Source organism: Triticum urartu, chromosome 2, assembly GCF_003073215.2.
Source record: "Triticum urartu cultivar G1812 chromosome 2, Tu2.1, whole genome shotgun sequence".
Taxonomy (NCBI): Eukaryota; Viridiplantae; Streptophyta; class Magnoliopsida; order Poales; family Poaceae; genus Triticum; species Triticum urartu.
This window is the reverse complement of record NC_053023.1, coordinates 734120638-734134072: the sequence shown is the minus strand read 5'-3', so window position 1 is coordinate 734134072 and position 13435 is coordinate 734120638. Positions and strand designations below refer to the sequence as shown.

The window sequence follows — 13435 nt, the reverse complement described above, 5'->3', positions numbered from 1 at the left end:
CAAAAAAAAGAGAGAAAGAAAGATTCGGAAAGAGAAGCTACAGCGAAGGGAAAGCCGCACCGAGGAAACCCTAGCCACCATCGACTGATTGAGCGGCGGCGCGGCGAGCGGCGGAGATGGAGTTCGAGACGATGAGCGGTGCATTCGCGGGGCTCAAGACCTACACCAGCGACGACGACGGCGGAGCAAGACCGGCCGGCGGAACTGGCGGGGCCGCCGCGACCGGGAAGGAGGCCATCGGCAGCAAGGTCGGGGCAGACGCACGGCGGCGGGAGCGCCAGCTTCTTTGCGATTCGATCAAGGCAGGGCGCGCTCCCCCACGTCGAGACGGCGAGGAAGAGGAAGGCGCGATCCCCGTCTACCGCCGTGCCTGGGAGACCTCCTTCGGCGGCGTCTTCGGCTCCTTCGACGACGAGAGTAAGAACAAAACTGTGCCTACTCATCTCAACTTTCCATCAAAATAGTCAGTGTCAAGTCAAGTTTCAGCACAATCCGATATGCGATTTCCGGTTAATTTCAGTGTAACAATAGTTAATTGCAAGATGAACAAACAAACCATCTTCCTGATATTGATTATAAGATGAACTATAGTTAATTCAGTGTAACAATAATTAATTCAGTGTAACTATAGACTATAAGATCAACCGCAAAAAAAACACTATAGATTATAAGATGAACACACAAACCATCTTCCTGATAGAAGCTGCCATTGCTATCCAAAGTACTGTATCTTTGATCCATCTAATCACTTAATCTGGCTTCTTGCAGCTGCCCTTGGCCCCATGCGCTACACATCTGGACCTATCCCGGAAAATGCTGTGCCAGCTAGCACCTTGCAGATCTTCTCCGTCAGAGTTACTGACCTGAAACATGGTCTCTGGTGGCCACTTCATGTCTATGGCTCGGTTGCCACCAGAGACGGGGCAGATCATAATCGCAACTTTCTCTTCAGGCGCACCAGGGATAACTGCCAAATTCTTACCAAAGAGGTGCTTGCTTGTTTACCTTTTTTCGTCATCTATCCTTTTGCCGCTAGTACTATTCAGCATCATAATTTACTGAAATCGTGTTGCCCCTCCCAGTGCACTTGTGTATGTATCTCCATGTCCATGGCGTAGTGGGCAATGCCATTTTCTATGCTTTGTTATTTGGAAGGAACAAAGGTATCTCGAACAGTCTGTCAGATAACTAATTAGTGGTTATGCTTACATTGCAGGATCCAGTTTTGCTGTTAACAGGCCCGTCTCGCGCAGTCCTGTTGGCTGGCCTGGTCACCTTCGAAGTACAGCTGATGGTAAAGAGCAAAATTGAACTGCTTGCAGATGAAGTGCTGGCTTCCAAAGTCTTCTTTTTCCACCAGGGATCTCGTCGAGAAGACAGTATCTGTACACGCATCCCCTACAAGCATTGTGCGCTCGAGTTTGCGCTCGCGCCTCTGCGGCATTCGGTCGAGGCCACCGTCACCGTCCAGCTCGTCGACGGGTCGTGGCCGGACGGTCACCAGGGACTGGTCTTCTCCTGCACCGACAGCATAAAAGATACCAAGATGTTGCTGCTTGACTGTCGAGATGGAAGGATGCCCATCGGTCCGGACGGCATGTTTGAGCTCTCCAGGCGCGTTGTTTGCGCAGAGCTGGGCGGGACGGATAAGCTCATGGTGTCCGTGCAGGCGCGCCGCGTCGGTTTCCTTACGAGAAGTCAGGCCGTCTTCAAGCCCAAGATGTCCGGGACGAGCGTTGGCATGTGTGATCTTCGTTTCTGCAAGATGCAGGTCACCGTTGCTTGGTCCCTGCTCTCCACCTCTGCCACACATTCAGGTGGTAAGTAGCAGGGGCTGTCTGGGTAATGTGTGCTAAGCCATGGATGGGAGAGAGGTGCTCTCTGTTTAGCGCAAAGATGTCTAAAATGGTGTTTTCCCAGCTCCGTTGTAAGCTTGTGATGGGCCTTTGTTGTGAGACGTTAGTTGTAAATATAATGGTGTCAAGGTTTTGGGCATGACAAATCTTGCACATTGTACCTTGGGGTTTGGATTTGGGCATTGTAGCATTGCACTTTGTACGATCTTGCACATTTAGTCTGACCTGAAAGTGTTGTGAGACATTGTCTTGCACTTTGTCTCATTTACAAAGTTTCACTTATGACAATTTGAAAGGAAGGGAGCAAAGCCCATTGCTTGTTGATTCTAAATGAAAAGGTGCACACTGCGCACAATCAAAGCCTTAGAGCATTTCTAGCCGATCCCCTATATCTCCTTATAGTGGAGTAAATTTGGCATTGAACTCCACTAAGTTTGACCTACCATATCCCCTGTACGGCTTATAGTGGAGTAAAAATCTGAGTATATTTACTCCATCACTACGCGGCCGAGTAAAATCGATGCCTCTTCTTCCCCCAACCGCACCGCTGCCGGTGCGACCCCCCCCCCCCCCCCGCCCCTGGTGGCCGCTGATCCGCAGCGCGCATCCGCGCCGCTACGCGCGTCGGTCGTCCTTCGTGGGCTCTTCATCGAGCCACCGTCGCCGGTCGCCCGATCAGCCCGCCACCGCGCCCCTATGCCGGTTCGAGGACTTCCATGTCCTCCTTCCACCCTGACCGCCGACGAGGACCTACCTCGGGGTCCGACAGCGGCACCGGGGGACGTGAGTGGCCGAAATCACGGATCGGGAGACCCACACCAAACGGTGGCTCGAGATCTTCCACGCGGCCTATTCATGGCCATGGAGTATGACCACTGACAGGTCCGCTTCCACGGCGCGGCGGCTCGGCTCAATTTCTCCCCGGGCACACGTCCGGTCTGTTGGGGATCGTAGCAGAAATTTAAAATTTTCTACGCATCACCAAGATCAATCTATTGAGTAATCTAGCAACGAGGGAAAGGGGAGTGCATCTACATACCCTTGTAGATCGCTAAGCGGAAGCGTTGCAAGAACGCGGATGAAGGAGTCGTACTCGTAGCGATTCAGATCGCGTTTGAATCCGATCTAAGCGCCGAACCACGGCGCCTCCGCGTTCAACACACGTGCAGCCCGGTGACGTCTCCTACGCCTTGATCCAGTAAGGGGAGAAGGAGAGGTTGGGGAAGGCTCCGTCCAGCAGCAGCACGACGGCGTGGTGGTGGTGGAGGAGCACGGAACTCCAGCAGGGCTTCGCCAAGCACTACGAGAGACGAGGAGGGAGAGAGGTAGGGCTGCGCCAACAGAGAGATGATCTCGTGTGTGTTGCAGCCCCCAATACCTCAAGTATATATAGGGGAAGGGGAGGGGCTGCGCCCCCATCTAGGGTTCCCTCCCTAGGGGTGGCGGCAGCCCCAAAACCCATCTAGGGTTGCGGCCAAGGGGGAGAGAGAGGAGGCGCACCTAGGGTGGGCCTTAAGGCCCATCTGCCCTAGGGTTTGCCCCCTCCCCTCTAGGAGGCGCCTTGGGCCTTGGTGGGAGGCGCCCCAGCCCACCTAAGGGCTGGTCCCTTCCCACTATTGGCCCATGTAGGCCTCCGGGGCTGGTGGCCCCTCCCGGTGGACCCCCGGACCCCTCCGATGGTCCCGGTACACTACCGGTGATGTCCGGAACACTTCCGATGGCCAAAACCACACTTCCTATATATTAATCTTTACCTCCGAACCATTCCAGAACTCCTTGTGACGTCCGGGATCTCATCCGGGACTCCGAACAACATTCGGTTATCGCGTACATACTTTCCCTATAACCCTAGCGTCATCGAACCTTAAGTGTGTAGACCCTACGGGCTCGGGAGTCATGCAGACATGGCCGAGACAACTCTCCGGTCAATAACCAACAGCGGGATCTGGATACCCATGTTGGCTCCCACATGCTCCACGATGATCTCATCGGATGAACCACGATGTCAAGGATTCAATCAATCTCGTATACAATTCCCTTTGTCTATCGGTACGATACTTGCCCGAGATTCGATCGTCGGTATCCCGATACCTTATTCAATCTCGTTACCGGCAAGTCTCTTTACTCGTTCCGTAACACATCATCCCGTGATCAACTTCTTGGTCACATTATGCACATTATGATGATGTCCTACCGAGTGGGCTCAGAGATACCTCTCCGTTTACACGGAGTGACAAATCCCAGTCTCGATTCGTGCCAGCCCAACAGACACTTTCGAAGATACCTGTAGTGTACCTTTATAGCCACCCAGTTACGTTGTGACGTTTGGCACACCCAAAGCACTCCTACGGTATCCGGGAGTTGCACAATCTCATGGTCTAAGGAAATGATACTTGACATTAGAAAAGCTTTAGCATACGAACTACACGATCTTTGTGCTAGGCTTAGGATTGGGTCTTGTCCATCACATCATTCTCCTAATGATGTGATCCCGTTATCAACGACATCCAATGTCCATGGTCAGGAAACCGTAACCATCTATTGATCAACGAGCTAGTCAACTAGAGGCTTACTAGGGACATGGTGTTGTCTATGTATCCACACATGTATCTGAGTTTCCTATCAATACAATTCTAGCATGGATAATAAACGATTATCATGAACAATGAAATATAATAATAATAACAACTAATTTATTATTGCCTCTAGGGCATATTTCCAACACGGTCCACCTCGTCCCGCCGGAGCCGGGGGTGGTGAGCTCGACTATGGCATGGGAGGACCGCGAGGTGAGGGAGCGCACTGAGGCCGAGGTCGTCGACGAGGCCTACATGGAAGAGCTCCGCCGGGAGCACCCCGGAGCTCGTGGAGGCGGAGTGGATGATCTTTGCCGACGCTGGCGGTGAGGTTATCGTTATCTCTTCCTCCACGACGAGGACGGTGATGAGGACGGTGGCGAGGTGGGCGACGACGGCGAGGAGATCGATGTCGACGAGTGGGGGAGTGTCTTCCTCGACGACAGCGCCGACGACACTGACCCGGACCCGGCTCGCGGCACACCGTACCTGACGAGGAAGGATTGACTCGACCTCCACTTCACCCGAAAGTAGTTTAGGTGCTTTAGTTTAGTTTAAATTTATGGTTTTATGTTCGGTTGTGCAAAACTATCTATGTTTATGTGTTGAATGCATGATACTTTCGGTTCAAATTGCTTTGAATTTGATCAAATTGAATTTTACTCCGTTAAGTTTAGGGCATCGGCTAGAGACGGCCAAAAAATAGTGGAGTACATATACTCCACTAAGGGTTTTACTCTGTTAACTTTTAGGGGACCGGCTAGAGATGGCCTTACGGTCTTGGCATGACTACCTGAACAGCAGCCCCCCACCAACACTATGCCGAAATAGGCCTCTACTGACGGGCGATGAACCCCCTTGACTGACGGGTTTATCGCCAGACACAAATGCATAGTCATTGGCGATAAAAACAACATTCACACATGCTTAGTAAGTGAGCATAAAAAATAGCGTTGTCTTGTACGAACCCCACCAGCGGAGATGAGATTCGTGAGCCGCCACCAATGTTAGTGCTTTAGATCTATGCAAGGGCTCAATGCCTCGACCGCAGCTCGCAGCTCCAGGGGGTTGGTCCTCAGGGGCATGTGCATGAGTACTTCCCCGCTGTCATCAACAAGGTCAAGTTTGCTCCCCGGCGATAACGGAGCGTCGGCGGCAGTAGTGGCCATTCGATGGTTTTGAAATTTTGATATAACTTTTATTATGTTTGAGATGCTTTGTACTTCAAATGAACTTTTATGATAGATCTGATCTTCTCCATGTAAAAAAAGTGTAAATATATCGTATACACTACTTTCCTTTTGTACCCCCTCCGGTCCTTTTTAGTTCACATATAAGATTTGACTGAAGTCAAGTCTCATAAAGTTTGACCAACTTTATAGAAAAAAGTACCAACATTCACAATCTGAAATCAATATCAGTAGATGTGTCATGACTTAAAGTTTCATATTGTATAACTTTAGCATGACAGATGTTGATATTTTTTCATATAAATATGGTCAAACTTTGTGAAGTTTGACTTTAAAATTTTTTAATATGCAGAGTAAAAATGACCGAAGGGAGTACTCCCGTATGTGCTGAACCCAAGACCACGTTTTTTTTAGAACCCAAGACCACGTGTCTTCTACCTTCTCCAGCCAATCACCTGCTCCGATCCAAGCCGAGCCCACCACTCAGCCTCACGTAAACACCCAACACGACCATCCACGTCAGTCAACTGCCCGGCCGGCCTTCGATGCCCCACCAGTCAGCAGCACACCCGCCCCTCCCAAACAGATATCCATTCAGATCCCCGGCCCGGCCCGGCCCAGACCCACTCCGCCCGCCACCATCGTCTTCCCCGATCTCCCAGATCCACCATCACCAACCCCGCACCACACGAGCTCCGCCACTCCCCCCAAACTAAACCCCCGTCCCGCCCCGCGCGCGGATGAAACCCTAGCCCAGATCCCCCCACCCCGCCGCCCATGGCCGCCGCCGCGTCGACGATGCTGGACTCCCTCCCGGCACCGCTGCTGCGGGCGCTGCGGCTCAAGACGAAGCAGCAGGAGCTGCTCCTCCGCGTGTCCGCGCTGGCGCTCATCTACGTGCTCGCCTTCGCCGTGCGCCTCTTCTCCGTGCTCCGCTACGAGTCCATGATCCACGAGTTCGACCCCTACTTCAACTACCGCACCACGCTCTACCTCACGGAGCACGGCTACTCCGAGTTCTGGAACTGGTTCGACCACGAGAGCTGGTACCCGCTGGGACGCGTCGTCGGGGGCACGCTCTTCCCCGGGCTGATGGTCACCGCCGCCCTGCTCCACCGCCTCCTCCGCGCGCTCTCCCTCGCCGTCCACATCCGGGAGGTCTGCGTCCTCACCGCCCCCTTCTTCGCCGCCAACACCACGCTCGTCGCATACGCCTTCGGCCGCGAGATCTGGGACTCCGGGGCCGGCCTCGTCGCCGCCGCGCTCATCGCCGTCTGCCCCGGATACATCTCCCGCTCCGTCGCCGGGTCCTACGACAACGAGGGCGTCGCCATCTTCGCGCTGCTGCTCACCTTCTACCTCTTCGTCCGCGCCGTCAACACCGGGTCCCTCGCGTGGTCGCTCGCCGCCGCGTTCGGCTACTTCTACATGGTCTCCGCCTGGGGAGGCTACGTCTTCATCATCAACCTCCTCCCGCTCTACGTCCTCGTACTGCTCGTCACCGGGAGGTACTCGCAGAGGCTCTATGTCGCCTACAACTGCACCTATGTGCTGGGAATGCTGCTTGGGATGCAGATCCGCTTCGTTGGCTTCCAGCATGTTCAGTCTGGGGAACACATGGCCGCCATGGGAGTCTTCTTCCTGTTGCAGGTAGTTTCGCAAACATTACTCAGAAATGCAATGGAAATATTTGTTGTGAATAGAGATGAGAAACATTGGAATAGTTAAATGGCCAAGCTGCTGAAATGTTAACACTTCACTTAATATAAGAGTTGTTCAGTTGATATGGCCCTGTTAATGAATTGTGGCTTCATTGATTTGGAAAATGCATTCACATCATTTCTGAATTCAGAACTGAGAACAGAAAAACTAAATTAGTAGAACAGCAAAGTTTGTCTAGAATAAAGTTAAATGGCATGCTACATGATCAGGTTGTTTATACCATTTGACTATGTCCATTAGGCTCCAGTTGACTGAAAACTGCTTTCAGATTAATGCAGTATCGGCATTATGAGATACGACCTGCCGATTTATTCATCTTTAGCCTTTAGGCAGATTGTGTTTTTGGTTATATCCACTTTTCTTTTCCAAAGTATAACATACCATCTTATTTACCACACTTAACTTCTATTTCATATACGGTTATTTGAATCAACAAGTAATACTCGTGATTCTCAATTATGAGTGTCAACAGTCAACTAACTTAATATCATCGGTATTATGATGTTTACTGCCTATTTTTCAATGAAATGCATAGAGGCTTACACTCCTGTCTGCCTCAAGAAAAAATGTCCACTTCTGTTTGCGGACAAAAGCAGGAGTTTAGAACTGTAGATCTATTGCTGTACTGTTGATAATTTGATTTCTGCCTGGATTGTTATCTATTGTAGTCAAGATCCCCTGTACTTTCTCTAGAGTCTAGATGTATCATGGTAGCAGGGAAAAAGAAGAGCTGACATAAACCCCTTCCTTGCTTTTGCAGGTTTTCTTCTTCCTGGATTGGGTGAAATACATGCTGAATGATGTTAAACTATTCAAGTCATTCTTGAGAATTACCCTGACCTGTGTGATAAGTGTCGGCACCCTGGCTCTTGGGATTGGTACTGCGTCAGGTTACATCTCCCCTTGGACAGGGCGGTTTTATTCCCTGCTTGATCCGACCTATGCGAAAGACCATATACCAATCATCGCATCTGTTTCTGAGCATCAGCCAACAGCCTGGTCTTCTTTTATGTTTGATTTCCACATCCTTCTTTTCCTATTCCCAGCGGGCCTCTATTTCTGCTTCAAGCGCCTGTCAGATGCCACAATATTTATAGTTATGTATGGCCTCACAAGTATGTACTTTGCTGGTGTGATGGTGAGGTTGATTCTTGTTGCAGCACCTGCTGTTTGCCTTATTAGTGCCATTGCTGTATCTGCTACAATAAAGAATCTGACAACATTGATCCGGTCAAAAAGCAAAAGTCCACAGACTACAGGAAAAACAACAGGCTCGAAGGCAGCTGCAAAGGTATTTATATCTTCTATTTTCACTTACACTTGCTTGTACAATTTACTTCTGTAATATAGTGGACCCTTAAACCAGAGTATAAATAAGTAAGTTCGATAACAGGTTCCAAATAAAACAGTCTTTTTGACTGAGAATAAAGTAATGCAATTGAAGTTGCTGTAGTGCATCTTTTATGGGAGAGATATGCATATTTCATTATTTGGCATAATGGTAAACAGTTGGATTTAGAACTGACCTGACATTTTTGGGCAAGTCACCATCCTGTTGAATGCGAGACTACTATTTGTGGACTAAATAATACAAGAGTGACAAGAAACAGGAATTTATAATATGGACTTTGATGGTATGCCATGGTCTAGATCGGTAGCCCACAAAAACCACATGTAGAGTTGTGTATATGGAATCTGATCGAGAAGTACTTAATTCTCAGCTCATAGTACGGGATTTTTAATTACTGAATACAAATATACAATTTATTTTTTCTGGATTATCATGATATATGGGGTCGATCAAGCCTGTTTGTGGTAGGTTAACTAATTGCCCGTCGGTCCATAGTTAGCAATCTTTTGTAGTAGTTCAGAGTAGTCCAGCTAGACCTGAACTTAGCCAATCACATGTGCAACACAAAACTAGTACGTAAAGGGATAACTTTTTTAACGCGTCCTAATCTTGTCACAATCTTAATACAACGTGTGCTCTACTGTATGCTAAAACTCTAGGATATCTAAATCGACTGGTCCTGTCCATTATTGATCCCTGTGATCTCCAGCCTTAATCAGCATATAGTTAAGTTTTTTAGGTTATGAACTCCTGGACGTGAGGAATGCATGCTGTAGCTTAATTGCGATCACCATCCATTGTCGATCCATGTGTTAACATTCAATAGTGCTCTAAACTAGCTAGCTAGATCCAAACTTGGCCAATCACATGTGGAACACAAAACTGTGAGATAAAGGAATAGTTAATGTTTATCCATTCTCATCCTGTCACCATCTTATCATATTAGTTGATGTAATGAGTGCGCAACTATAGTATACTGAAACTCTAGGGTATTTCAGTATTTTTGCCCCTCCATTATCGATTCATTTGCCCACCCTATCTCCAGCCCTGATAAGGATAAGGCAATAACACCATCTCCTAGAGATATGAGGAAGGCCTCACTCACTTACTAGTATGGTAATAGAGCAAGCTAATTAAGATTGGATCAATGATGGGGAACAGCACAGGAAAGTTGGTCATGATGCCACCCTGTTGGCTCTGTTGTTAATCTCTGTGCCTACCTGTTGATGTCGACAACCATAGTCCTGTCACTAGTATAGAAATCCCTGGATGGTTGCAAAAGACCAATCTGGTTGTGACAACCCTCTCCGATGATAGCCACAGATTGCTGGAGCCTTTCAGGCCGGGTCTGCTCTGCTGACTGTCTCAGATAGGCTTTGTTTGCGTCATTTGTTGACAAAATACAAATGCCTAACTTTTAACTTGAATTGGACAAGAATTTTGTGGTTTTAAAGTTATTTCTGCGAACTGTTTTAAGTTTCACTTCGCAACTGACTTGTGTTCTTGTGTAAAACAGGGAGCAGTTGATCAACCCTTGCCTTTCCAACATAACGTGGCTGTTGCTTTACTTCTGGGCGCTTTCTACTTGCTCAGTAGATATGCCATACACTGCACTTGGGTAACCTCTGAGGCTTACTCTTCTCCTTCCATCGTTCTGTCCGCAAGGGGTCACAATGGAGGAAGGGTTATATTCGATGATTATCGTGAGGCATACTACTGGCTTCGTCAGAACACTCCTACTGATGCCAAGATTATGTCATGGTGGGACTATGGGTACCAAATTACAGCCATGGGTAACAGAACTGTTATTGTTGATAATAACACGTGGAATAATACACACATAGCAACTGTTGGACGGGCAATGTCATCATATGAAGACGAGGCATATGAAATAATGCAGTCATTGGATGTGAATTATGTGCTTGTCGTATTTGGAGGTGTTACAGGGTACTCCTCTGACGACATCAATAAGTAAGTTAATAAACTTAATCGTGATCACGTATATGCCTCTAATTTGATAATGGGGCGAGACAATTTTATTCTGAGTCACAAAACAGATTCTCTTACTTAGCTGCTCATTTCCAGGTTCTTATGGATGGTGCGTATTGGTGGAGGAGTTTTTCCTGTAATCAAAGAGCCTGATTACCTTGTCAATGGGGAATATCGTGTTGACAAGGGGGCATCGCCAAAAATGTTGAACTGTCTAATGTAAGTACTGTTTACAAGTGAAGTAAATTTGTGTGTGTTGTGATACTGCTTTCTGTCATTGGTTTGCATGATAAATAAATTGCCAGACTGAGAAGAAAAAATATTGTAGTATCAACCAAAATTTGCGATGGAGCTGATACAATGTTAAACAAATAGATTTTGTTTACTCTGTAGCAGATTTGCTGAGCTTTGTTTGTTTCTCTTGTGGTAGGTCCCACACGTGATATATGTCTAATAGAGATATGTTTTTAACATTTAGTTTTTTAGTCCCGTTTTTTGGTATTGTCGAACTTCTGAAAATTCTTAGGGCATTTGGCATGTCTAAATATGTGCCACCATTATCCTTCCATTAGCTAGAGTTAAGCTACCCATTGCTATTTTCATTGGCTTCATCTCCTTATTTGTTTGGCAGGTACAAGCTCTGTTATTATCGATTTGGAGAACTGACCACGGAATATGGAAAACCTCCAGGGTATTGTACATGCTCACCATTATTATTGTTTTTTATGTGCCTGTTTCAAGTTCAAGATTAATTGGTCTTGACTGGAGTGTCTGTACTTGATTTTGCCGAGGTCATATTGTTGGTTTCTAGACAAGCAGCATATGTGCTCGTTTAAGCATGCTTGATCCTTTCTCCTGCAGACTTGTTCTTTTCTCATAACACCTGTAGACAGACTTGTGTTTTTTTTCCAATACCTGTAGACTAGTGTTCTTATTATGGTAGCTAGTGATTGATATTAACACTACATTTTTGTACTTTGTTTATTCTCGGTGCAGATACGATAGAGTGCGAGGAGTGGAGATAGGCAACAAAGACATAAAGCTTGAGTACTTGGAGGAGGCATTCACTACATCAAACTGGATAGTGCGCATATACAAGGTGAAACCTCCAAAAAATAGATCCTAAGGTTTCGTCCCAGGAGGGAAGTGGCAAGCGAGATGGTTTGGGGTGATTGCTTTGACATTTATCTCATGAGGAGGGTGCCTAGACATGAACTTTTTTGTTTTCGTAAGACTAACAGTAACCCATACTGTTGTTTCAAAGCTGAGGACATGTAGTTGTGATAGCTGGTCACTCATTTTTGTTTGAGCATACTGTGATGGAATTCTCGGAAACTTTTGGGTAGCAAGTAATTTTAGATCAATATGCCAGTTGAAATTCACCGGTGTTGGGTGTAGAAGAAAAGAAATTGTTGGTTGCTGTGACTGCTTGTTTGTTTTTGGGGGCGTTAGCGTGCTAGACAACCGTTTGATCTTGCGCCGCGTCAGCCGCAGCCTTTGCAATAAGGACTGTTGTGATCTAGAGTTTTTCTGTTTTCGTATTGTGTGATGGGAGACTAATAAAAGTTTAGAAAATAAACTTCTTTTTTCTATTTTTCCTACCATGTGATGGGGCAATTCAGAACTTGAGCGCATGCACTCTGGGTGTTGAAAACTGGAGTGTACGAACCCGGGGGTTTCGAATGTAGAAGGCGAGATGGCGTACTATAACTCCATTTAGATATTAGGAAGATTTTGACTAACGTAGCCGTGGGTCCTATAAGAAAACCCGACAATTTTTAGAGACGATTTAGTACTCCCTCCGTTTTTATTTACTCCGCATATTAGATTTGGTCAAAGTCAAACTTTATAAACTTTGACAAAGTTTGTAGACAAAAATATTAACATATACAATAAGAAATCAACACCATTAGATTCATTATCAAATGTACTTCCACATAGTATAAATTTGTTATGGTAAATATTTATATTTTCTTCTATAAACTTGGTCAAACTTTAGGAAGTTTGACTTCAGTCAACTCTAATATGCGAAGTAAATAAAAACGAAGGGAGTAATATGAGATTATTACATTCATGTTTTACAAATACGATTTAGTAATAATAAAATCGTATTCATGTTTTACAATACCATCTACTCCCTCCGTCCCATTATAGTCTAAAAAAATTATGTTATCGCAAAGAAAAAAGTTTGTGAAGTTCTTTTTTTTGAGTGGAATTAAGTTTGTGATACGATTTAGGACTATCTCAATAGCCTAAAGTTGTTCCATAATAGAAAAAAAAGCCTAAAGTTGTGCAAATCCAAAATTCAAAAAAAAAGTACACCCACGCACGTCAAAAGACAGTGAAGAGCAGCAGTCCAAGTCCAAGCAGAGCAGCTTTGATCGGCGCGCTATTCCCACCCACGCACGTAACCTCCCCTCCCCACTACCACTCTGCTGCCACTGCTACTGTCACCCCTCCCCATCTCTACCCGCCACCCAGCGACCACTAGTATTTCTCCGTGGAGACTCCCAGCTCGCCCGCGGGCCACCCATGTCATCGACCGTGCGTACAGACTACACAATCATCGGCCCCACCGTCCCAGCGACGAACACGCAGCCCAGTCCCCGCTCCCTTCCTCTCCCCATCGGGCGCTCCCGTGAACCGGGTCCCCGTACGCCCATGAGCGGGCGGCGCTCCCGTGATCTCACCCACAGCCGTGCACCGAGTCCAGCGTGCGCCATCCCCCCAAATCGAGCACGAGCAGAGCCA

At 47.3% G+C, this 13435-nt stretch overlaps 2 protein-coding genes across 3 annotated transcripts; both read left to right on the top strand.

Moving 5' to 3' along the window:
* Positions 1-2134, top strand: LOC125534498. 2 transcript variants are annotated; one of them, XM_048697711.1, is made up of 4 exons: positions 1-417; positions 769-989; positions 1217-1294; positions 1361-2134. In XM_048697711.1, the coding sequence occupies exons 1-4, from the start codon at positions 117-119 to the stop codon at positions 1826-1828; spliced, it is 1068 nt and encodes a 355-aa protein (XP_048553668.1). In that variant the 5' UTR covers positions 1-116; the 3' UTR covers positions 1829-2134. The 2 variants fall into 2 exon arrangements, with proteins under 2 accessions (XP_048553668.1, XP_048553667.1); XM_048697710.1 differs by having other exon boundaries at positions 1217-2134.
* A 4107-nt stretch (positions 2135-6241) lies between these two features.
* Positions 6242-12733, top strand: LOC125540294 (dolichyl-diphosphooligosaccharide--protein glycosyltransferase subunit STT3B). Its single transcript, XM_048703898.1, has 6 exons — positions 6242-7272; positions 8105-8635; positions 10212-10666; positions 10781-10903; positions 11316-11375; positions 11681-12733. The coding sequence occupies exons 1-6, from the start codon at positions 6400-6402 to the stop codon at positions 11808-11810; spliced, it is 2172 nt and encodes a 723-aa protein (XP_048559855.1). The 5' UTR covers positions 6242-6399; the 3' UTR covers positions 11811-12733.
* Positions 12734-13435: the final 702 nt, after the last annotated feature.

Coding starts and splice junctions, on each gene's coding strand:
- LOC125534498 (XM_048697710.1), top strand. CDS start 117: ATGGAGTTCGAGACGATGAGCGGTGCATTCGCGGGGCTCAAGACCTAC. Junction 418..768: donor CGGCTCCTTCGACGACGAGA/GTAAGAACAAAA, acceptor GGCTTCTTGCAG/CTGCCCTTGGCCCCATGCGC. Junction 990..1,216: donor GCCAAATTCTTACCAAAGAG/GTGCTTGCTTGT, acceptor CTTACATTGCAG/GATCCAGTTTTGCTGTTAAC.
- LOC125540294 (XM_048703898.1), top strand. CDS start 6,400: ATGGCCGCCGCCGCGTCGACGATGCTGGACTCCCTCCCGGCACCGCTG. Junction 10,904..11,315: donor AAAATGTTGAACTGTCTAAT/GTAAGTACTGTT, acceptor TTTGTTTGGCAG/GTACAAGCTCTGTTATTATC. Junction 11,376..11,680: donor GAATATGGAAAACCTCCAGG/GTATTGTACATG, acceptor TTCTCGGTGCAG/ATACGATAGAGTGCGAGGAG.